The sequence below is a fragment of the Gouania willdenowi genome, chromosome 24 (genome assembly GCF_900634775.1).
Source record: "Gouania willdenowi chromosome 24, fGouWil2.1, whole genome shotgun sequence".
NCBI lineage: Eukaryota > Metazoa > Chordata > Actinopteri > Blenniiformes > Gobiesocidae > Gouania > Gouania willdenowi.
The window spans coordinates 18,665,065-18,689,719 of NC_041066.1; the positions used below are offsets into that span (position 1 = coordinate 18,665,065).

Below are 24,655 nucleotides of genomic sequence, written 5' to 3' on the forward strand. Positions count from 1 at the left end.
CGAAACAAATGACATCTCGTATTGCTGAATCGACAACTTGCCAAACCATTGAGAAAACAGTTGCTGTGTATCTGGTCTGTGTGGTAATAATGCATTTTTGAAAATATCTGTGGGGACTTTATACTGATTGGTGTGTGCGGGGTCAAATTTTGTGAGTCTCTTACAGGAACTGTTTAAACACACAACTACGTTTCACAATCCTCGATTCCAAAGCGATAACACAAAGTGGGACAACAGCAGCCAGTGGAAAGTGAGAGGACACATCTGTAGTAACGGACACCTCATCTTTTTAAAAAAAATATATATATAGTTTTTTTTTTTTCTTTCTTTCTTTACTAATAAACAAAAAAAAACAAGTGTTCATTCAAAGGTAAGTTATAACTTTGATATGGAATTATTCTGTTTTGCAAAACGTGATTTTAAATATTTATAAGAATGGAAAATATGTTTATTTATACAAAGTGTGTCAGACGGAAACTATATTACAACAATGTAAGGATTGCTTTTCAACTATAGAAGCGTATTAAGTAAACTTTTTGCTCAACGTTACTATATATTATTTTTATTTCTTAGTTTTTCACTTAAATCTATTATATTATTAGTATAATAATAATATAATAATAGTAATTGTTATCACGCAAAAGTAGAAAGAAAGAGTTTTTCTAAGTCAACTTTTCCCACATTTTCTTTTATTTAATGCACTTCATTGTCCATTCCATATTGTTTGGTATGATAGTCAAGATTTTTAAATGGCATGTTTTCCCTAATTTGAACTATTGTGTAATCCCGATTGGATTCTCCTTTCATCCTCCGTCTTTAATGATTGATCAAAATGTCAACATGCGCCCATGTTTCCAGTCCAAGTCCAGGCTGTCCTGTTTACCCATAATAATTACTGGATCTGTGTTCTCGGGGTGATTTTATTTTTGTTTTGTTGGTAAAGCAGATTTGTCATTTACTGTTGTTGAAAACAAATTCCAAAACAAGAGTCTTTCTCCTAAAGTGTAACAAAATTTGTCTTTTTTTTATTTCTTTACTTCATTTACAGCTTTTAACCCACTTGGAAAATAGAAATGGTCTTCGTTTCTTCAGAAAAACGATATTTTGTATTTCACTTGTCACTTGGTGAGTTAATATTATTTATTTATTCTGTTTTCTTCTTTACATGTACTTAATGACAGATTGAAGAAGTCAAATTATGTAGTGTTTGTTGTTTTTTAAATTTGACCAAAAAAAAAGCAAGTTAATGTGCTAAACCAGGGGTGTCAAACTCACTTTAGTTCAGGGGCCAAATAGGGAGCAGTTTGATATCAAGTGTAATTTCAACATTATTGTGCCCTAGTTTGCACTTCAATGTATACACAAAATATGTAAGAAACCAGAGTGACAGATATCAGTCCCAACAGGTTCTTCATTTTGAGTTTCCTACAATTTGTGAGTAATTTTTATTTAATTAAGGGAAATTATCTATGTTATTATCTATCTAAGAATTTGAGGAAAATGTAAGAATTTTATAAGAATTTTGCACCAGGAGAGTTTAATTTACTTTTTCCTGTGGGCAGAATTGGATGTTCCAAAGGGCCGGATTTGGCCCCGGGCCACAAATTGAAACCATAAACATAAAATAAAATGTGTAAAAATGGCAGAGCTAATCTGTGCTTTCTGTGAATCTGCAGGTGTGCTGAGTCATCTTCTGCTTTCAGGTGAGAAAATGTTCTCTAGATTTGTTGTACAAAGTGCTTTATGTTCATGTTGAGATGTTCATCCTCAATGTCCATCTTCTCCAGAATGTGAGAAAATCCGTCTGGTTGGTCCTTCGCGTTGCTCGGGCAGGCTAGAGGTCTTCCATCAGGATTCTTGGGGAACAGTGTGTGATGACCACTGGAGCATTCCCAATGCTGAGGTGGTGTGCAGAGAATTGAGCTGCGGCACGGTTATGGAAGCCAAGAAAGGAGCGTTCTTTGGAGAAGGGAAGAATGAGATCTGGTTGGATGATATTCAGTGTGCTGGCAACGAGCCATCCATCTTAAAATGCCCTCACAGGCCTTTGGGTGTTCACAACTGTGGCCATGGAGAAGATGCTGGAGTTATTTGTTCAGGTGAGCCCAACTCAGGGTTAGGGTCAATTACATTGTTCAATTACAATTACATAAATATATATATGTATATAAGAAAATAATTCAAATAAAACAATCGGCAACATTAACAGCCACTGAATGAAAATGCAGAGTAAAGGATGTGTGAGGAAGCGAAACAGCTGGAGTCCAGTGTAACTCCGTGCACATCCTCTCTGCCGTGCTGAGAGTCGCTGTGCGCGGAGCTCCTTCGGTGTCTTTCCCATGAGCTCCTGTGTCGTCCTCTAAATGTTTTGACCGTTTGACTCTCGTGTCTCGTGATGCAAGGAGCGTCAGGCCAGAATCAGCTGATCAGCTGCGTTATTTACGCGGACTGATAAGAGCAAAGTTACATAAAGTGACGGAGCAGCCACATTAAATTAGAGAGGAAAAAATAACAGTAGGTTTTAAAGTTTATTAAACGGCATTTTTATTTGTTTATTTCGTTTTCTATATTATTAAATGTTTGTGCAGCAGACAGTAAGTCCATCTGCCTCCATTCTACCTTCTTCTGTGCACTCACGTCTTCACGTTAAACGAGCAAAACTTTCATTTAAACAGGGCGGTCTCAACCACGTCTATACGCGCAGCTATTAGTGGCCCAATGTTAGTGAATTCCTCACAGCAGGTAATCAAACAGCTCCACCAAAGGATTTAGGAACACACCTGGTTTACTACCCTTTATTTTAGATCTTAGTGAATCCGCCCCTCAGTGTACTATTTCACATAAGCTTTCACTCTTTTTGCACAACTTTGTGCATTTCTAAATATGTGAATTAATAATGTATGCTTTGAAATACAGATTAAAATAAAGTTTTAGATGGGAAGTTAGCATACATTTGTCTAATTAATTGCATTTTTCAAGAAATCTTCTATTACTTTATCAAACAGTTACCAAGGTAACTCATATAAACTATAAGACCAACATTCTTGCAACACAATGAACTTTCCCAATATATATGTAAAGAAAAGTGGAACTGTCAAAAAAAAAGGAAGTACAGCTCAGCTATGGTAAAAAACAAAACAAAAAAAAAAAAAAAAACAGCAAACACAGCATTTCTCTGACATTGATAATCTGTCTTGTTTTTAAAAAGCAAAGAACTGCACATATTGTTCATTTAATAGTTTGTTGTCCAATCTGTGGACGCAATACTGTCGACCGTGTAGGGCGGCTGACTAGAACTTCATTTCATATGTGGTTTCTTTTCACAATAATACATTAATTTAATTTTGCACCCATGGTTTGGAATGAAGTAGAAAGAAGACGGAAAACTAAATAAAAATATAAGACAGAAAAATGACACCGTGAATGACATCTTTGGTCAAATATCACTTGGCAACATCATGTTCCAGTTACTTTGTGTATTAAATTTCCAGGAGTTATTATTATTGTTATTACTACTGAATAATCAACGCTAGCTGGTTTAGGGTTTAAGTTTTTGTGATTGTTTTATGTAGATTTTGTGCATCTGGCCAATGGGAGCAATCGCTGTAACGGCAGAGTGGAGATCTACCATGACGGCCATTGGAAACGAACGTGCAGCGGTGACTGGGGGAAAGAGGAAGCGGAAGTTTTATGCCGAGAGCTCGACTGTGGCACACCCTTTGAACATGATGATGTTGCCAATTTTGGTGAAGCAAGTAGTTTAAGTGCGATCAAATCCAAATGTTCCGGAAACGAGACCTCCATCTCTCAATGCTCAATAGAAGATTCAAAAACAAAAGTTCCGTGCGTTGATGCCGGTGTGGTCTGTAAAAGTAGGTGATGCACGTGTACACACATTGTATCGTCAGACATCAGAGGTTTATGGCTAAATTACGGTAGCCCTGAAGTGCAAAGCACGAATGCAAAAGAGAGAACACACGAAAAAGAAAACGCAAACACAGAAGACAGAACGCGAAAAAGAAAATGTTTTCTTTTTTTGTGTTTGTTTGCGTTTTTTTTTCTTACATTCGTGTTTTGTCTTTTGTGTTCCCGTTTTTTGCGTTAGTGTTTTGTTTTCTGTTTGCGTTTTCTTTTTTATGTTAGTTTTTTGCCTTTTGTGTTTGTGTTTTCTTTTTTGCGTTCTTTTATCGTTTGTGTTTGCGTTTTCTTTTTGCGTTCGTCTTTTGTAATTTGTGTTTTCGGTTTTTTTTTGCGTTCGTCTTTTGTGTTTGCGTTTTCCTTTTTGTGTTTGTCTTTTGTGTGTTTGTGTTTTCTTTTTGCGTTCTTTTATCATTTGTGTTTGCGTTTTCTTTTTGCGTTCGTCTTTTGTAATTTGTGTTTTCGGTTTTTTTTTTGCGTTCGTCTTTTGTCTTTTGTGTTTGCGTTTTCTTTTTTGTGTTAGTTTTTTGCTTTTTGTGTTTGTGTTTTCTTTTTTGCGTTCTTTTATTGTTTGTGTTTGCGTTTTCTTTTTGCGTTCGTATTTTGTAATTTGTGTTTTCGGTTCTTTTTGCGTTCGTCTTTTGTGTTTGCGTTTTCCTTTTTGTGTTTGTCTTTTGTGTGTTTGTGCTTTCTTTTTGCGTTCTTTTATCATTTGTGTTTGCGTTTTCTTTTTGCGTTCTTTTATCATTTGTGTTTGCGTTTTCTTTTTGCGTTCGTCTTTTGTAATTTGTGTTTTCGGTTTTTTTTTTGCGTTCGTCTTTTGTCTTTAGTGTTTGCGTTTTCTTTTTTGTGTTTGTCTTTTGTGTTTTGTTTTTTGCGTTCTTTTATCGTTTGTGTTTGCGTTTTCTTTTTTGCGTTCATGTTAACATTTTCTTTCATGCGTTTGTGTTTTGTCTTTTGCGTTTTCTTTTTTACGTTTGTCTTTTGTGTTTGTTTTTGTTTTTGCGTTCGTCTTTTGTCTTTTGCGTTTTCCTTTTTGAGTTTGTCTTTTGTGTTTTCTTTTTTGTGTTCTTTTATCATTTGTGTTTGCGTTTTCTTTTTGCGTTTTCTTTTTGCGTTCATCTTTTGTAATTTGTGTTTTCGTTTTTTTTGCGTTCGTCTTTTGTCTTTTGCGTTTCGCATTCTTGTTTTTTCTTTTGTGTGTGTTCTCTCTTTTGCATTCGTGCTTTGCACTTCAGGGCCACCGTACTCAATAAACGTGCCCATAACTTCTTCTCCTGACAGACACTCAACCAATTCGTCTTTCAAACGGGACAAATCGCTGCTCTGGTCGAGTGGAGGTCAACCATGGTGGACAGTGGGGAACTGTTTGCGATGATAAATGGGGGATTCAGGAAGCCACAGTCGCATGCAGAGAGATGAATTGTGGGAACGCTCTGGAAGTCAAGTACAGGGCCTTCTTTGGCAGTGGTGAAAGTAACGTTTGGTTGGATGATGTTGAATGTACTGGACATGAAAAAACTCTGGCTGAATGTCCTCATCGAGGCTTTGGGACACATGACTGTGATCACTCTGAGGATGCTGGTGTCATTTGCTCAGGTAGCACACGTGCTTTGTTTTAGGTTTGCATAAAGAAATATGATATATAGTAAGTTTCAGGGTTTGGGTCAGTTATAATTATAATTGCGTGATAATTGAGTACAATTAGGATGTAATTTTAATTGTAATTTTAAAATATGTTGCTGTTATAAATGATTTGTAATTGAGTTCAGATAATTATTTTTGTAACTGTAATAGATATATAAAAATTCTATAAAAACTGTCAATTGAAATTTAGTTAAACACAAACCTGGGGAACCATGCTACAGTTTACATGGCTTACACATATGTAGTTAACAATTACTGAAATATGTTTCATATCAAGTTTTCACTTTTTCAATTTTACCATTTTTTTTATATAAAATTGAAATCTAGGGGTACACTGACAGAAAAAAAGCTCAAACGTCCACATCAAAACATTATTACCAATATTAATTCTGATAATTAACATTGTAATTAGCATGAACATTTTATAACTATAATTTACAATTTACAGTTCTCTTCAGGAGCATTTTACTTTTCTTTAAAAATTTAATCTAGGGGTATACCGACAGAAAAAAGCTCAGACACCCACACCAAAAGTATTAATACCAATAATTTAATTGATTAGGAAGCCAAACAAGGAAACCAATAGGTAGGATAGAAATGAGATGATAGATATTTGTTTTTAGTGTATTTTACAGCTGATTTAAGACATGAGTCAAAACCAAGTTGTTATCATCAGCGATGCTAACAGAAAGCTAATACAATAGGAAGGTTAAGTTTTATGGGCTTATTTAGGCTTCGTAATTGTGATTTATTAATTTTGACCTTTCTTAATTGAGAACTCAATTGTAATTGACCTGTAATTGGAGAAATTGATCATAATCATAATTGAGTTGTAGTTAAACATGGATTTTGAGCCGTTTGAACTGCTTTTTTTTGTTTCTAGAGACACTCAGACTGGTCAATGGGAATAACTCTTGTTCTGGCAGAGTTGAAGTTTTCCACAACGGTGTTTGGGGGAAAATATGCAACAACAACTGGGGCCAGCGAGAAGCTACAATAGTGTGTAAGGAGCTCAACTGTGGACCCCCCAAAACATCTAATGAAAACCCCAGTTATGGTGACAGTGGCCTCGTGGGATATATAACAAGCTGTGAGGACAAAGCAGAGTCCATCAGCCAGTGTGGACTCAGTGAGCACACGGGGAGATGTGAAGGGGTTTCCCTCATATGTGCAGGTAAGGAATTAAGCGATTGCATGTCACCAGTTAAGCCAGTAAAAGTGTTATTTTTAGCCTAATGACTGATGCTGTTTGGAATGCACTATGGATATTTATTATGGCTTTAAATATGGCTAACATATTTTTTTTTTAATAGGAGAGTCAATGATCAACACATCTACTCAGTGTTGTTAAAAATAACACAAAATAAAGATACAGTAGTTCTCTATCACTCAGCCAGTTACTGAACATTGATGATGATGAAAAATCCAAGTTTCTGCTGTACTAAGAATTTGTCATGTATGTTTAACAGTTTAAGAATACCTGATTTGCATTAACCTAAGATACGTGTCAAACTCAAGGCCCAGGGGCCAGATACAGCCGTTTGGAGCATCCAATTCAGCCCATAGGAAAGTAAAAATGAAGAAAAATCTAAATCCTGCAATTTTCCTCAATTTTTTCCACCACATTTCCCTAAATTGAATAGAAATTGGTCACAAAATGAAGGAAATTCAAAGTGAAGATCCTACAGGAGCTGATATCTGTTACTTGTTGCTGCTTTACATACTGTATTTACATATAATTTATTCATGAAAGTGCAAACAAGAGCGCAATATTAGTGAAAAAAAATTTCTCCCCCTACATTGGTCATTATTTTGCCCCTAAACTAAAATGAGTTTGACACCCCTGATCTAAGAGGTCAATCTATCAATCTTAGTGTCAACAGCTCTACTTTAAGCTCCTCACACAGATTTAATTCCTCCAAACTGTTATGACACTTGTTTATTTGGGCATCACATGTGAAGACATAAACAATGACTTGTCAGTAAATAGAGAAACAGTATTATTAGTTAATTAATAGATTATTTATTAAAAAACAAACTGTGGAATGTGTTGTTTAAGAAAAGAACACCATGCTAAAGAATGAACCATTAATGCAGGTAATCCACCCCTGAGGCTCGTCAATGGTACAAACCAGTGCTCAGGCCGAGTGGAGGTTCTCCATGACGGTGGGTGGGGCACAGTGTGTGACGATGACTGGGACATCAGAGACGCTCAGGTGGTGTGCAGAGCAGTGGATTGTGGGACGGCTCAGACGGCCAAAACCGCAGCTTACTTCGGTCAAGGCAACGGGGACATCTGGATGGATGACGTCGCCTGTTTGGGTAACGAGACATCGCTCTTTCACTGCCCACGTTCTGCCATGGGAGACAATAACTGTGGCCATTCAGAAGATGCTGGTGTGATTTGTTCAGGTAACATCTTTATAATTACATAATTTACTTGCTGTCATTTTATACAATTATTTTTACATTTATATTTAAGCGTTTTGGTAACACTTTACTTGAAGTGTTATACATAATGCTGACATTCCGCTCATTAAGTGTCGTTTCGCTAAATTATGACACCTTTGGAGCTATGTTGGCATTTTTTGGGTTAGATGGAGGGATCTAGTGGGGTTAGGTAGGGTTAGGCTCTACTTTTGAGCGACCCCCAAAGTAAACACAGAAATTGACCTTAAAAAACCATACAAAGTTACAAAAAATACATTAGACAACAAAACACACAAAATGAATCCAATAACATACGAAACAACTAAAAGAAACACAATGACTCCAAAAATGCACAAAAAATGTACAAAATGACGGAGAAATGTACAAAACGACAACAAAAACACACATTACAACAAATATTCACAAAACAACAACAAATATATACACGAATGACAACAAATATACACATAACACAAAACGACACAAAATGAGTTCAAAAACCTACAAAACGTACACAAGTTGACAACAAAAATCAACAAATTGAGGGAAAATACACAAAATAACACAAAATGAAACCAAAAGCACACAAAATGGCAACAAAGAAGACAATGCTCAGATCGTTTATTCCTAACACTGATATAAATGTTGATAATGTGGCCCTTAGTTCAGAAAATTAGATAACAGTCATAAGTCATAACAGTTGCCCACCTGTGGGTTTGGGTTAGGATTAGGGGTTTAGGGTAACCAACGACACTTAATGACAGCCTTTATGACACCTTATTCACACTAATAACATGTGTCATGTCATAATAATAACAGTGTGTTACCATATATATATTTTTTTTTTAATAATGAAAGTTGTTTTCTCCTCTTTGCTTTTCAGCTACAATAAGACTCATAAATGGGAATAACCAGTGTTCAGGCAGGGTGGAGTTCATGAATGGTGGTTCCTGGTTCCCAGCGTTTAATATCAACTGGGGAATGAATGAAGCGTCAGTGGTCTGCCGGGAGATGAACTGTGGAGATGCAGTGAAGGCTTCAGGATCTTTTGGTCAACAGGGACATTCCAGAGGTTATCAGATAAGTTGTAATGGCAGAGAGACCTCACTAGCACAATGCACGCTGAGGGATTATGTCCAGCATGGTCAAGTTGAAGAAGCATCTGTCCAGTGTTCAGGTGACACATGATCTTATGTTTGAGAATTAAAAACAAAAAATCAACTTTGAAAATTGTGTAATTTGGTGCACCGTGTCCTGTGCAGGCAATGTGAAACTAACCAGTGGACCGAACGCTTGCGCTGGAAGAGTGGAGTACTATGACAAAAGCGAGTGGGGGACAGTGTGTGGTGAAGCCTGGGACATCAATGATGCGACGGTGGTGTGCAATCAGCTGGACTGTGGGAAAGCTCATAAGGTCACCACAATGGCTGAATACGGCCATGGCTTGGGACACACGTGGGTGAATCAGATTGAATGCAACGGAATGGAGTCGACTCTGACTCAGTGCCCACAAAGTTCATTTATAGACAGAACCTGCAACACCACCTCAGTCGCTGGTGTTGTTTGTGCAGGTAAGAAATAGAGCATGGACCAGGGTTGGGATCAATAACAATTGTAATCACGTAATTGATAATTAATTACAATCATGACGTAATTAGTGAGGATGGAGGAGGCATCCTCACTATTGTTAATTGTTTTTTCATCCGTCTGCAATAACTCCTCCTCCACTGTTTGTTCGATTTTGACAATTAAGCTATCAAAAAATTCAGAAAGTTCCAGAGATTTATGCTTGTATTTTTGTAATTTGTAACTTTTAAACTTTTTGACTCATAAAATGTTTTCTTTCCCATTCATTTCGATTGGAAATTTAATCTTTTTCAACTTTTAAGCCCTTCATCTCCAGCCGTTCTTCAACTGATTTTTACCATTCAACCTCTAACATGTTCAACTACTACCTTCAACTCCTTTCAACTTTTTCAACCCTTTTTTTTAACCTTTTTAACCCATTTCAGCTTTTTTGACTTTGTTACTATGTTAATGCTTAGCTAATGTTTGGTTGGTGCTAATGCTAGATTAGTGTTAATGCTAGGTAGTGTCCAATACTTTCATGGGCTGGATTCTTCCAGATCCATTCGACGCATGCGTGTAGACTACGTCACTTCCTTCACTCGCAATCCTTACGACAGAGCTGCTGAGACGTGTAATTTTAATGTATACTGACCATACAATGTTTGTTAAATATTTTAATAGTGCACATCTAAATATGTGACTGTTTTGTGGCGTTTTTAATTGTTAATTTAAAAAGAAAACCAGATAATAAGACAATAAATAACATTGACAATCAAAAACCAAACAGAAAATAAGATAAAAACCAAAATAAATCGGAATTAACTCAAAACAAACATTTCTAATTGTTTCTAAATAGCAGGGTTTCAACCTTTTAAATAGTTCACGAACTGCCGTAAAATAGGCCGACCGGATGGAGACGCTTTTTGTGCATGCGTTGGAAGGATCTGAAACAATCAGGGTTGGGCACTGACAGTGCTAATGCAAGTTTAATGCCAATGCTCGGCTAATGCTATTGCTATGTAAATGCTAATGCTAAGCTAATACTGTGCGTGCCAGCGCCTGCATCTTCACTTGCATTTTCTTCAGGAAATGCAAATATTTTAGTCATGATTGTGATTGTATTTGAAAAAAACTGTTGCTGTTGTAATCATAATTGAGTTGTAATTGAGTTCAGATAATTGACTTTTTAATTGTATTTGTAATGAAAATTAAAGGACCGCTGTTTCTATATTGCTCTAATTTGTCTGCCACCGCACAAACAACCTTTTTCTTACCTTTACAGGAAGTTTGGAAGTTCAGTTAAAAGGCGGCGAAGGTGAGTGCGCTGGAAGAGTCGAGGTCCGTCACTCTGATGTGTGGCACACGGTGTGTGACGCTGACTGGACTCGTAGTAAGGCCGATACAGTGTGTGAAGCCCTAGAGTGTGGGCGTGCTGTTACAGCCCCTGGTGCTGCTCATTTTGGCCAAGGAGTCGGACCGGTCGTTGAGGCTAGTGATTCGTGTTTTGACAACACGACTTTTCTCGAGAAATGCAGCATCGGAGGCTTCAGGACATCAACATGTGGCCATGGACGTGACGCAAGTGCTATCTGTGCAGGTAAAGCCGATGGTAGAGATGTTGGATCATAGCTTTTTGCCTATATCCAACACATAATCAGCCAATAGCAATATACATTGACCCCCTCCCCACAAACTTCATTTTTAGGTCACATTATATATATCGGTGGAGTTAACACATTTACCCTACTTTTGATACCATGGATATACCACTGGATATATTCCACCTAAAACATCATCTGTACAAAATAAGAAAACAAATTCAACTTCGGTAATGAAAACTTGCCATGTTAGTTTTTCAATATCTGTGGAAAAACTGATACAGACATAGACAGATATTAAATGGCAAATATCAGCCAATATTATCAGTGGGCCAATAATATTGCCCATATTTGAAAGATGCAGTAGGCCTACACAAACTACACAGTTGAAATTCAATCGTTTATTTGATGGCTCGAGAGCAGTGGTCCTATCCCTAACCCTGACTGCAACATTATATATTATATAATCATTTTTAGCTCAAAATAAACAGTAGAAAACCCCATTTTTTTAATGCTAGTATTTGTTTATTTTCCACTCTCTCCCTCTCTCAAGTACTTCCTGTTGTGCCATTGCATATTTGAGAAACAATGCACTAAAGAACAGGATTCTGTTTTCTATCATAAAAGTATTAGCAACCCATGTAGAGGTAAAATCAGCGACTAACAGCAGACGGATGAACAGTACCAAAGGTCAGCTCAGGGATGAAACACAGGGACAGTGAAGATAAATACACCAACCAGGGCGCCAAGGCCAGCGACCAGATAAGGATCTTGTTGGAAATGGGTCACAGTGACTCACCATGAATCAGTCTAAAAATATAGGTGCGGTTTTAGCAGAGGAGCTCATTTAAGTGTGGCCCCTCATTGTGGACCACTGTGGGGTGATCTCAGACCACAATTGGTTGGTGAACCACATTTTGAGCAAGGCTGGTTTTGAGTAAAGATCCAGATAAACGTAAAGGCTTTCCTTGCTTCCTGTTTTATAAGTTTGCAAACATCACACTATTCTCAAAAAGTCCTTTTTCCCACAAAGTGACCTTTGTACACAATGTTTTCTTACTTTTTCCATTTGCAGCACCAATTCGGTTGGTCGGCGGCACAGGCGTATGCTCAGGCAGAGTGGAAGTCTTCCATAAAGGCGAGTGGGGAACTGTATGTGATGACGACTGGGAAATGAGCAATGCTGATGTGGTGTGTAGGGAACTTGGTTGTGGACATGCAGTCTCTGGTCCTACAAGTGCCCATTTTGGCCAAGGCACCGGTCCAATATGGCTGGACAATGTGGTGTGTAACGGCCAGGAGTCGGCACTCACACACTGTCAACATCCTAACTTTGGTGAGAATAACTGCGGACACGGTGAAGATGCCAGTGTTATCTGTTTAGGTAAGAATGGGACTTCATTATGAATCCATGAATGACTATGTTAAATCCCAGTAATGTCTTTGAATGATCTCTTCCAGGAGATTTATCCAAGCCTCTAATCACCATAAGTCCCAGTCCAGATGTGAACTGGGGCGACAGAGTTGAAATAACCTGCACTGTCATGTCTGAGCACATGGGTGGGACATTTGTACTTAAAACAACCCAAGGGACGGTTAAAATGGAGAAGTTCTCGGACCACGAGGCTGCAGTCTTTGTCCTTCCTTCGGTGCAGTTCAACCAAAGAGGCTCGTATTTCTGTGAATTCCAAAAGAAATTACCCAATCAGGTCATCAATTTTCCTCAAGGAAACACTGCTGATCTTTCTGTCACAGGTAAATAAGTTTGTGTTTTCTGTCTATCTTTCGAAGTATTTTTCTGACTATAATCCTAAGTACTTTTCTAAGTATCAATCTAAGTAATTTTCTGAGTGTTTTTCTAGGTATTTTTCTAAATATCTTTCCAAGTTGTTTTCTAAGTATTATTCTAAGCATTTTTCTAGTTTTTTTCATAGTATCTTTCTAAGTCTTTTTTTTAAAGTATTTTTCCAAGTATTTCTTTCAGTATCTATTTAACTACCTTCTACTATCTAAGTATTTTTTGTGTTTCTTTCGGTATTTCTTTTTCAACTGTAGTTCTAAGTATTTTTCCAAGTATCCTTCAAAGTATTGTCTCTGTTTGACATTTGGAATCATATTCATAGCTTTTAAAGTTCAATTTAGTTGCATTTGTGCAAACCTCGTCCTATTTCTGCAGTGAAACTGGAAAAGCCCAGCATTTCCCTTTCGTCCCCACATGCAATGGTGATATACAGTCCCGACAAAGTGTCCATCAACAAAGGCAGCAGCTTTTCAGTCACCTGCTCCATTCATTCCAAATATCCCAACGGTTTCTTCTCCCTGGCTAAGTCTAACAGAAGCACATTGGAAGCCAGGCCAGCTTTCAGCCACTCCGTCTTCTACATGGCGTACTTCGACCTTCCCTCAATAGATGACAAAGACCAGGGAGACTATACATGTGTCTATTGCGTGAACATCTCTTCGTTGACCTTCCGCTCCGAAAACTCCAAATCAATTCAAGTTACAGTCGTCTGTAAGAGTAAAAAACAGATGAATATTTTTCATTCTCTGCATTTCTCCATGTAATCTAATATTCTATTGAAAATTTTCAGCAGCAAGCTCCTCTTCATCGATTGTCACTGGCATCATCGTAGGTCTAGTGCTGTTGCTGGTGCTGGTAGGCGTTGGTGTTTTCCTTTGGAGAAGAAGATGGAGAGGCACTGGTAGGAAGCTTCTCTCTTTAATGAGACTATTGATACATCCTACTCAAGTAGAAGTACTGTTACTTGATTGAAATTGTACTCAAGTGCAAGTACAAGTCAGTCATACATAAAATACTCAAGTACAAGTACAAAGTAGCTCAATTAAATAGTACTCAAAATAAAAGTTACTCGTTACTTTCGTCCCGTCTCAGACAAAATCTTGCACGATTGGAACTTAATGTATTTTCCACAAAGGCATCTGTATAAAATAAAAGGTTTGACAAAATGTACAATTCTTTTTTAAAATAACACTAATAAAGTAAATTTAAAATAAAAAAATATCTGGCTCCATATGTGTAGCTAAATTTATGAACTCTAAAACAGTGCCATGTGGGTAACAACATAATACGTGGAAACCCCAACCTGAACCCAAGAAAGTGACAGAAATGACACGACTAAGAACATATGGCTTCTGTTTAATGATCTGACACAATAACCTCCATTCAATGCTGTTTTGGCGCCGGTGCATTAAGTTTAATCTGATTGGTCGGCTATGATGCGATGCATTTGATTGTTGTCTGGTCATTTCATTTTTTGTACTTTCACAATGTCTGTTGATCATTTTAAAACAAAAAAAATAAACAATTTTACTCAGTAATGGTTTGGTGTAGAAATGTAATGAAATATTTTCCTTCTTTTATAACTTTTAAGTACAATTACTAATATAGAAATATACTCGGGAAAAGTACCCATAGAATCAACTCAATTCATTTCTTTCAACTTTCAATTCAACTTTATTTATATAGCACATATTACAACAATAGTCATCTCGAAGCGCTATCAAAACATGCATTTCTCAAGAAAAAATTAAAAAACCCAACAAATCCACATGAACGTGCATCAATGCTGTTACAGTAACGTGAGTACTTGTAATCCATTCCATCATGCCTCAGTTTGCAGTAAATGTCATTATGGTTTTATGCTTTTTTCCAGGTGTATTGGTTCAGTTTAGTAACAGATTTGGAGGAGCAATCAAACAAGATACAGATGAGAGAAGCAATGGAGCTCTGGATGGAAGGTAGGGGAAAAGAGTGTATTGTGCCTGATGTAGAAGCCTTCCAACCATCCATGCTTTTTATTTTAATTATTAATATGTATCTTCTTTGTCTCCTTTAGGAATTCCAACACCCGAGTGTACGAGCGAGGAAGGAGTCGTTTGACCGAGGACCAAAACATTGACCAAAACGCTGATTCCGATGCCACTGCCGACCAAGATCCCGAAGACCTGGCAGGGAGAGTGTGTTACGAGCTCGAACCTCTTGTTCTTTCATGATGATAATAATGAGTATTAATGAAAGGTTTTAATCATTTCGTTTTCCCCACATTTAAAAGAAGGAAACACTGGGCTGGAAAAACCTGGTTGCACAAAGGTTCAAACATGTTGTTCTCACATTGGCACCACAGCATCGCACATTATTCATCACACTGCCACACTTACAGTATGTTGCTATTTTTTTGCATTGGGTTTTTATTTTTTGTGTGACTAAGTTCCTTTGTTCACATATTTGGACCATTTGTGATATAAATGTCACGGCTTCCTGTTTGCATGTCATTGTTTAAGGTCCTTCAACAGGTTTTTGGTTTGGAGATTTTGATGACCAAAGAACTAAAAAAAATAACAATATATGCTGTTAATAATGGCTGATCAATCTTCTATACCTTTTAGGCTGTCTTTGTATTACAAAATAAACTTTTCTTACATTGCATGCATACAATTATTGATTCTGCTGAATTAAACAGTGTACACATCAACCAAAAACACAAGAACTAAGTTGTTTGGAAAGATTTTCTGCACATTTGAGGAATTGCAGATTACATGTAAGTATGAGGAAAAGAGAAAAGTATCATGTTTTTAAAAGGAAATACTTGTTAATATCTTGATTAATTAGAGATGTGTTACTCTACAAGAGATATCCAAATTTTCACTGTTTTCACAGGAGAAATGTCGATTTTATTGACATAACGAATTATGCATACACAGGGAGACACAATTTATTATTTTACTTTTACCCAAAAAGTACAGTAGTCTGTTACTTTTTTGTTTTTGTTTTTGTGTGACATATACTGTAGCATTGATTCTCAATTGGTGGGTCGGGACCCAAAAGTGGGTCACGGACCTGTACTGGGTGGGTTGTGACTATCTGGTCAAAAATAAATAAATACATAATGTCTCTCATGTTGGACTTGTCTTTTATTTTGAAATAAACCTTTCTTTTGACAGGCATGCTGTGAAATGCATGGGCAACCGTAGATCAGTGGTAGTGTGGGTTGTCCCAGTAACCGAAGGGTTGGGGGTTCAAATCCTGCTCTATCCAAGTCATTATAGTTGTGTCCTAGGGCAAGGCACTTTACCCATATTGCCTCGTATAATTGGGTATGAATTGTGCATGAATGATGGTGGTGGTAAGAGGGGCTGTAGGCTATAAATGGCCACCATGCTTCTATCAGTATGCCCCAAGGCAGCTGTGGCTACATTGTAGCTTACCACTGCAGAAGAATGACTGATGTGACTGAATAATGGTTTCGGTAAAAAAAAAAAAGTGCTATATAAATCCAAGCCATTAGATAGATTTATGTTTAAATAAAGATTATTATTATATCTTATATTCATTTTTATTATTATTGCAACAGCTATTTTTGAAAAACTAAATTTGGTTGAATTCTAAAAAAAAATGGGTTGAGATTTAATTACCGTGGCAAATTGTAGGTCCAGGGTGAGACCAGTTGAGAACCATTGACATACAAAAGTAACATTAAAAAATGTACATTCTTTTTTTTTAAACGTACTTTGTTGCTAAATGTTGCAGAAAGTTAGTGTTTATTTTAGCATTGGTGCCCCATGTTATTTTCCCAGTGATCAACAGCTGATTTAATGCTGACTCATCACATTCGTCATTAACTCAGACATTGGCTACTCGTGATTTTTAGCTTCAGACGGCGTCTCGACTTTATTTTGTTCTTAGGGCGACTTTGGGTCGATGGCATGTGGACAAAATGCCACAATTCATTCATGGAAAGCAATTTACTGCTATTTCTGTTACACACTCACACACACACACACACACACATACAAAATCAAGTTTTCTAACATCCATACTAGCTTATCCTTTTTACACCAAGGCCTGGGTTTGAGTCCTAGTCCAAAATGCGTAGGTTCAAATTGCATCTTAGCAATAAGTCACCAAACACGTTGATGTAGGTGTGTGAATTTGACTGTCTGTGTTAGCCCTGTGATAAATGTGTGTGTGTGTGTGTGTGTTCGTGTGTCACTCGTGAATCATTTCACAACTTAGCAGACAGGCCACAACTGGAATGGCAGTCCGATAAGTGGGTGTGTCTGTGCAGACAGCCGAGGTTTGTTCAAACCTGCTCACCTCGTCTGTTGTCACAGCATTCCAGCAACGCACCAGCTTTTTGGATAGCACAAGATTCACAGCTTTTCCCCTTTTTGTGTGTTTGGATTGAGGAACTAAAAAAAAAAAAAAAAAACGAAAGAAGGCGATATGGTTCTGACAGTGTTTTACACGAGTGTGACTGGTTCTCGAGAGGTAGAGTTTGCTTTCTGTTATGTCTTTAAATATTTTGTTCAAATTTGTTCAGTAAATTTGTGTCACATGTGGGCTTTGTGTGTATTTAAATGTTCAGCTCAGAAAAGGTCATAGTTCAATAGCTAATATCCTAAAACTTCTTTCCATTTCAGACAAAGAAACAACAAGAGAGGCTTTTCTCAGTCCTGGACTCCAAAGGGATTGCTTACCAAAAGAAGGACATTGCTGCGGAATCTGAGCTCAAAGATAAAATGAGGTTTCTAGCCAATGACCCCAAGGCACTGCCCCCACAAATATCAAATGGAGAACAGTATTGTGGGGTGAGTCTAACGGAAAGTGTTACAAATGTTGAACTTGATCAAATATTCAGGAGTTAAACGTGCCCAAAGCTTGATTTGTTTCTGCATTATCATGTGATAGTCTTATAGGACGTCGACAGACCAACCATAACAACCAAACATACACAAACAGTGGTCAGTCACACCTTTGCCTGCAGTTTTATTTCTTTTCTAAAACAGGTAAAGGTTTGCACACTCCTTTAACACACAGACACACCCACACCGTCATCACAAGGTGTTTGAGTTTTATAAAACCTTGATGCTGATCTCAGGCTCCACCTCATTATCAAAGGACGTGTCTTGATTACAGGTTTTATTTTTTATTTTTTTTGTTTGCATCACATGACACATTTGTGTCACACACTCATCCTTAGGAATGTGTGTGTGTATTGAAGCTCGTGCATCTTCCAATCCTTTTTTTTCCCCATAACAATTTGACTTGCAAACCTCCAAAGACCAATTGTGCTAATGTTTGAATATTAGAAAATGGAAACAAAATGGTATTAAGGCCATCTTGTCTTGGAAATCCAATTCCTTTTAAAATCCTAGAATTTAAAGATGTCCAACGATCCAGCTAAGCTTATCCAAAAACAGTATTTTATTAGTATCTCTACTAAGGAGGTAATATTTTTTTACTCTCGTTTATTTGTCAGTTAGCAGGATTACGTCAAAAGTACTTTGACTAAAGATTGACCTTATGCTGATGGAAGATTTTATTAAATATTGGAGTGTATCTGGAGTAATATGCTGATTCTGAATCACTTTCCAAAATTGAAAAATCCCTCTTTCTCATCATAAGTGAAATTTTAAAAATTTATTTTTTAGTTTTGACAGTTATGTCAGGTTAGTTCCTCAATTACCCATCGAGTTTCATCCAGATTGGATCCGGATAGCGAATTTCAAAGCGATTTTTAGGAAAATTGGCAGTGCCCGTACAGTATTTGGACCTACTGTATGGTTATTAATGGGGATTGACAATTCTTCCAAGCTTTTAAAGTGTGAATAATCATGGTGCCATGATTCGGATCACTGATCCAGATAACTGGAGATTTGGTGTTTGTTGGAGGTTTGCTCTCTGAATGCATTTGTTTCCTTTTATTTGAACTCTTTTCATCTCATATGCTATTCTATATTGTATGTCAGCTTAATATTCTGTTTAGATTGTCTTGTTTTGCCTGTTGAGTAAGGTTGAATAAAATGAAATAAATACATCTATTTACTTCTTCCAAAAGTTCTGATCAGCTTCCTTGTTTTTCTGGGTCTTTATTGCAGGACTTTAATGCGTTTGAGGAAGCAGTGGAGTGTGGGACATTAGAGCAGTTCCTCAAAATCTGAGGTCAGCAGTAACCAGCTCTGGCAGAGAACGGAACATCACAGCCCCAAAATCTCTGACATCAACCAAAATTTTTATATGGAATAACCATTTTTATACTGCATTATCATGACAGTTACATTGACCTTTTAAATTAAAAAAAATTAAATACCAACTTGTTTTGTGGAGTATCTGTCTTTTTTTTTTTTAAACAATAAAAATTCGTATATTTTCAATCACGGTTCTTAATGTGGTAAAAATATTTATTATAATTTCATTGATGCATTGCCTGTTGGTTCCTCTCCATACATTAAAATCAAATAATTATTATAATGTCAATGCTTGCAATGTTAGTGCAGAATAATAGGGATCAGCTATGTAACCAATTGCCAGAATGCACATTTTCTAACATGTCTTAAGTACTTCCTAGAGTGACATCATGTACACTTCAGAAATACATGTCACCTCATTTGAGAACAACAGATAAAGACTTAACATGTGATTTGAGCTATTTGTTGAATTTAGTCCTATTTTAGACTAAGCAATGTCAACCTGCACTTCCAAGATTTTTTTATTATCTGTGTTCCTTTAGTCATAGCAGAATTAGGTCAAAAGCGTAGTTCTACACTTTTACCAGTAATATCATATTATTCAGGAGAGCCTGGTGTGGTATGTTATGGTAGTGTGTCAAAAAAAAAAAAAAAAAAAAAAAAAAAAAGTTGAGGGATAGAGAATGGCTCCAGGTTTGGTTGGTTTGCACTTTGCAGATTCTACCTGAGAAAAAACATTAATGATCATAATCAGAATCACAAAAATCTTTATTAATCCCTGGATGAATGTGCAAATTAGGAAAAGGTACAACAATGGTCATGACAGTGACAAATGCTTATGTATAATTTCAAAAATATTAAAAATAATTATACTTAATAAAAATAAAAACGTATATATACATATGAAAGCAGATGCTTTAAAAAACATGAATAATAATTATCGCTGGCAGTTTCCGTACTGACGGTAACCCAAAATGGGTTGTAAAAATGAGTATGAATGAAGTCGGTGGATTTTTTCATCAATATTTTCATTTTAATTTGCAAAAATATAAATACATGATAAATAATGTTTTTGAATTCCTATGTGTAATCCTTTTTGTTCGAGCTTAATTACCGTTTTTTTGAAAATATAAATGTAATCAATATGAATGATATAAATAGAGCAAAAAACACATGAATAAATGTGTGTTTTTTTGTTGTTTTTGTGCTAATTTAAAAAAATGTAGCTGTTGCCTGGCATTTGAAAGGTTATATGTTTAGGTTACAATACTACTAGTACTCCCATATAAAACTACAGCAGACGCTATTTTGATTGCGTATGACGTCATCACGCACTGTAAGGCCTGCTAGTATAAATATAGCGTCGCGCTCTTATGACGTCCTCTTTACCCGCTGCCTGAGAGGAGGTCTGGGTGAGTTTTCCGTAGTTTCCCTAAAATCCATTAAAATCATCAAGCATCTTTTCACAGAAACACACCACAGCGCTTAATTTGAGGTAGATAACAACTCTTATGTCTTCTCTCATCGATATTTCAGAACCTTAAGTCCCCCATCCATCAGAATTCACAATGGCCGAGGAAGGGTGAGTGAAATGTTTTGTCCTGAATATAAACTCTGTTAACGAATCGATTAGACGGTACTATTAACCCCAGAATGTATTATTGTCAACATCGCTACGTCATTATAATGTAGTGTATTAAATAAGTCCATTTCCACCTGATATTGGGCAGTGTTAGCCGTGTGCTAATCCGCTAACGTGTTCCTCATGATGTCGTTCACATGTACAAAGTTTACAGGTTCCTGAAAGTAAAGGTAGTGAGGAGTGAAACTATAATGCATAAATATTTAAGCCAAATACAATATATATTTGCATTTATTTCCACAGTTACATTAATATCAATAATCAATAGTAAATCCTGCTGATGTGAACAGAGATGCTAATATCCCTTTGACTCTAAATGTGTTTGTTTCGGCCTTAAAAACAATCTTTAACCTTACAAGGTTGTCCTGCTGAAAGCTCATACATTATTAATGTTGCTCTTATAGACCATTCATTATTGCATGTGTATATATTTATTACACACACTTGGTCTTAAAAGTAAAGCTACAGGAGCCGTTTTTATTTATTATTTAGATAAATGCATAATGTAAGTCTATCAATAAGAAATTAAAGATGATAAGCTTGGAAAAGAAATGTTAAAACTTAAGTTTGTTTTTATTCTCACTGCAAACATTGGGTTTTTTTGACTTTGTAGAAGTGTCATGCATTGCATTGTGGGATGTGGAGTACAGGAGATGGTTTTACATAATTTTTAATGTGATTTATTTATTTTTTTCAATACCGTCAGTAACTTTCCAACTAATAACTAATTGCTGTTAAAATGAAGTAAAACCACTACTTTCCATCGATGCGTCCTTTTTTTAACAAATGTATTCCCTTTTTTTCATTGTTTTTCATCAGTTTTCATTTAACTAAATACACTACTTCTGATGACAGTAGTTTGAGAAAATGACATTTTGTTTAATTAATGCATTAAAAAAGTAACTTTTTTGCATCAACGTCTGGTATTCCACACTGACCCTACAATGCAAATGAGCGACAATCAGACAATGTTAACAAACTGAGTTTTTACAGTTGACATTAAAACAAACATTCAAGAGTCAAGTTCAACCTTGTACTTTATTTTTTTTCTGGAGCAAATTATTTTTGAGACCTACACTAAAACTAATACTACATGCAGTTGAAAACCAATTAAAATAGTAAGTTTTACAAGTTCTTATACTGGCTCTTAATACTGATTGTGTTTTTAATGGTTTATTAACAATGCGGTGATGTCATGTTGGTAAACTGACGATGTTTTTATGCGCACCACTTTTTTTTTTTTTTTTTTTGTTCATCCATGGTGTGCTTTGCTGTGGAAATTTGATCAGGATGTGAAAGGTTATGAAACTGAGCACAAGTTGTTCAACGGATTCTTAAAAACATCATCACCCAAATTATTTTATCCAGAAGTTTATACGTTTGTCCACTAGGATGTTTGAAAGTAGCATTCCAGTTTTTCTACCTGAGCTCTGCTGCATACGTGATGATTTCCATTCTTTTGTCGGATACCCCTTCACTCCCTGATGAGTGAGATCTTTCTCTGACATGCCAGAAGCTCAACTATCTCTTGATTAAGTGAACTCGTGTTATTCAAGTTGTAAACAGTGTTTGTTTCTCAGCATTGCTGCCGGAGGTGTGATGGATGTCAACACCGCTCTCCCTGAAGTGCTCAAGACCGCACTGATCCACGACGGCCTGGCCCGTGGCATCCGCGAGGCCGCCAAGGCCCTGGATAAGTACGTTGCTGTGGTTAGTTTTAAATGTTGGTTCTGGCTCGTGTCTAACGTGTTGTTACACTTGACTTTAGGCGACAGGCCCACCTCTGTGTCCTGGCTGCTAACTGTGATGAGACCATGTACGTGAAGCTGGTGGAGGCTCTCTGTGCTGAGCATCAGATCAACCTGATCAAGGTACGGGATCTGATCCTGGGGCGTAATCTTTAGTCTCAATGGGTCAGAAGTATGGAGTTAATTACTGCTGCTGTATCAGTGATGATAGTTTGGCTCCCTCTACTGAAACTGATGAGGACACAGCCATTGTTACCCAATTTCTGTCTGAGATACAGCTGAAGACTTTTTTTTTTTTTAACATGTAAATAAGCCCAAATTACTGATTGTTGGTGTAATCAGCCACATGCACATAAAGATTTCTATAAATCAGTGGTTCTCAAAAGGGGGTACAGGGGCACATTGCAGAGGGTGCTAGGAAGTATTTAACAATTACTTTAAAAATAATCAGGAAATGTTCCTTTGTAGGCATTTTTTGGACAAATTCACCGCAAACTAACAGTGTTATTGTTCATTAAAATACTATTTTCTCGTAATTTATTGAAGTGATTATTTTATGCTGCAGAGGCCATTTTATCACACTTCTGACAATAGGAGACAATAATAAGCTACATATTAGACCTTATTACCTGACCATTGAAGTAATCATATAAAAGTTGCATTAATATATGGCATAAATTGTCTTTGTTGTTTAAAAAAAATCAGGGGTTTTCATGATTAGTCCATAAAAAACAGTTTGAAAATTATGGATTGTACGTCTATGGATTGGTCTGAAGTAGGTAAAAAAGATCTGATGCCGTTGAAGTAAAATAGTATGTAGTTAACTTTTATTGCACTTTTATAAAATGGACAGTTTGTGTGTACAAGTGTATGTAAATTTAAAGAAGTGCACAAGGCTTAACAATTAAATTAAAAAAATTCCACTCATTGTTTTGAGTTTAAAGATTATGCCTTGTTAGAGTCCGTTCAGGGTTTAGGAGAGCCCACTGTTCCACAATTTAAAAAAAAAAAACATGGATTTATACAAAGGGTATTTATGATTACACGGGATTAAAAAATAAAAAACCACTGATCTGAATGTCTCGTCTTGTAGGTTGACGACAACAAGAAGCTTGGTGAGTGGGTTGGTCTCTGCAAGATCGACCGTGAGGGCAAACCCCGCAAAGTGGTTGGCTGCAGCTGCGTCGTTGTCAAGGTAACAATCCTGTTTGATAGCTTACCTTTGCCATTAGCAACAAAGGCTATATTATCCTTAGGATGCAAGCATTAAATGGATTTGTGCGCTTTAAAGAATCGTCCTCTGCCAATCAAGTGCAGGTGCTGTGCGTTGTGCCATGCAGCTGTTGATAAAGTTTTTGGCTAAATAAATGCCAGAGTACGAGCCCCGTCATCAACCTGTGGTGTCAGGGGTCCCTGAGTAATGGCTACATGCTGTCAAACATCTAATACTGCTGACTCATTATACAGTACTTGGTCAGTTGACTAGTTTCTAGTTGAAGACGTTAAACCAAATTTTAAAAATAAACTTAATGTGTTGAGTGCAAATGTAGTAAAGCTACTTAAAAAACATCCAGTAACTTGGCTAATCACAATAACAAACACTTTCCAGCTGTATTTAGGATTTCTGAGATGAACACCAGTATTGTCGACTCATCATTGCTACTTGAAGTTTGCTGTTGATCAGTTTTTTAGTTCACACTTTTTTTTTTTTTTTTTAAAGTTGTCACATCAGCTCACACTAAATGTTTCTCACACAGGATTATGGCAAAGAGTCTCAAGCCAAGGACGTGATCGAGGAATATTTCAAGGCCAAGAAATGAAGTGTCAATAAATCGTGGAGAGAAAAAAACCTATTGCTCATTGTTTTCATTTACTGTTATTTTGAAGTCAAAGGGATCCTCTGTTGTTTTTACAGATATGGCCTAAAACCTTTGAAATGTCCTTATTAGAAGATATATTCTTAACAAAACACATTATTTTGCACTATATTGGTTTGATTAACTTTTAAAACTGGTACTACTTTATCCTGTTGTCATTGGTGATGTAAATCGCCCGTTTTTGTCCATTGAGTTCTATAGGAGTATTCAGGATCATTTAGCAGCTTCAGTCAAAAT

At 36.6% G+C, this 24,655-nt stretch overlaps 3 protein-coding genes and 2 non-coding genes across 6 annotated transcripts; all 5 read left to right on the forward strand.

Annotated features, from left to right (window-relative positions):
* Positions 1–23: 23 nt before the first annotated feature.
* Positions 24–15,607, forward strand: LOC114457474 (deleted in malignant brain tumors 1 protein-like). 2 transcript variants are annotated; one of them, XM_028439313.1, is made up of 17 exons: positions 24–370; positions 1,049–1,125; positions 1,677–1,703; positions 1,788–2,099; positions 3,573–3,872; positions 5,203–5,517; positions 6,449–6,739; positions 7,663–7,977; positions 8,879–9,172; positions 9,258–9,566; positions 10,847–11,161; positions 12,238–12,546; positions 12,624–12,917; positions 13,339–13,674; positions 13,754–13,864; positions 14,837–14,921; positions 15,020–15,607. In XM_028439313.1, the coding sequence occupies exons 2-17, from the start codon at positions 1,074–1,076 to the stop codon at positions 15,174–15,176; spliced, it is 3,822 nt and encodes a 1,273-aa protein (XP_028295114.1). In that variant the 5' UTR covers positions 24–370; positions 1,049–1,073; the 3' UTR covers positions 15,177–15,607. The 2 variants fall into 2 exon arrangements, with proteins under 2 accessions (XP_028295114.1, XP_028295115.1); XM_028439314.1 differs by having other exon boundaries at positions 13,757–13,864.
* Positions 15,608–17,219: 1,612 nt separating this feature from the next.
* LOC114457713 (SH3 domain-binding glutamic acid-rich-like protein 3) lies at positions 17,220–19,276 on the forward strand. The gene is made up of 3 exons (XM_028439740.1): positions 17,220–17,451; positions 17,604–17,771; positions 19,062–19,276. Exons 1-3 carry the CDS (start codon positions 17,407–17,409, stop codon positions 19,122–19,124), a joined length of 276 nt encoding a protein of 91 aa, XP_028295541.1. The 5' UTR covers positions 17,220–17,406; the 3' UTR covers positions 19,125–19,276.
* A 1,225-nt stretch (positions 19,277–20,501) lies between these two features.
* Positions 20,502–24,394, forward strand: rps12 (ribosomal protein S12). The gene is made up of 6 exons (XM_028439573.1): positions 20,502–20,563; positions 20,688–20,733; positions 22,374–22,490; positions 22,562–22,664; positions 23,635–23,736; positions 24,299–24,394. Exons 2-6 carry the CDS (start codon positions 20,720–20,722, stop codon positions 24,359–24,361), a joined length of 399 nt encoding a protein of 132 aa, XP_028295374.1. The 5' UTR covers positions 20,502–20,563; positions 20,688–20,719; the 3' UTR covers positions 24,362–24,394.
* Positions 22,229–22,303, forward strand: LOC114458142 (small nucleolar RNA SNORD101). Its single transcript, XR_003672988.1, has one exon. It is a non-coding gene; the product is annotated as a small nucleolar RNA SNORD101 (small nucleolar RNA).
* LOC114458145 (small nucleolar RNA SNORD100) lies at positions 22,736–22,818 on the forward strand. The gene has a single exon (XR_003672991.1). It is a non-coding gene; the product is annotated as a small nucleolar RNA SNORD100 (small nucleolar RNA).
* Positions 24,395–24,655: the final 261 nt, after the last annotated feature.

Excerpts from the sequence above, each read along its gene's own strand:
- LOC114457474 (XM_028439313.1), top strand. The coding sequence starts at position 1,074 with ATGGTCTTCGTTTCTTCAGAAAAACGATATTTTGTATTTCACTTGTCA. Across the intron at positions 3,873-5,202 it reads TGCCGGTGTGGTCTGTAAAA|ACACTCAACCAATTCGTCTT; the intron begins GTAGGTGATGCA and ends TTCTCCTGACAG. Across the intron at positions 12,918-13,338 it reads TGCTGATCTTTCTGTCACAG|TGAAACTGGAAAAGCCCAGC; the intron begins GTAAATAAGTTT and ends CTATTTCTGCAG.
- LOC114457713 (XM_028439740.1), top strand. The coding sequence starts at position 17,407 with ATGGTTCTGACAGTGTTTTACACGAGTGTGACTGGTTCTCGAGAG. Across the intron at positions 17,452-17,603 it reads GTGTGACTGGTTCTCGAGAG|ACAAAGAAACAACAAGAGAG; the intron begins GTAGAGTTTGCT and ends TTTCCATTTCAG. Across the intron at positions 17,772-19,061 it reads ATGGAGAACAGTATTGTGGG|GACTTTAATGCGTTTGAGGA; the intron begins GTGAGTCTAACG and ends TCTTTATTGCAG.
- rps12 (XM_028439573.1), top strand. Across the intron at positions 22,665-23,634 it reads ATCAGATCAACCTGATCAAG|GTTGACGACAACAAGAAGCT; the intron begins GTACGGGATCTG and ends CTCGTCTTGTAG. Across the intron at positions 23,737-24,298 it reads GCAGCTGCGTCGTTGTCAAG|GATTATGGCAAAGAGTCTCA; the intron begins GTAACAATCCTG and ends TTTCTCACACAG.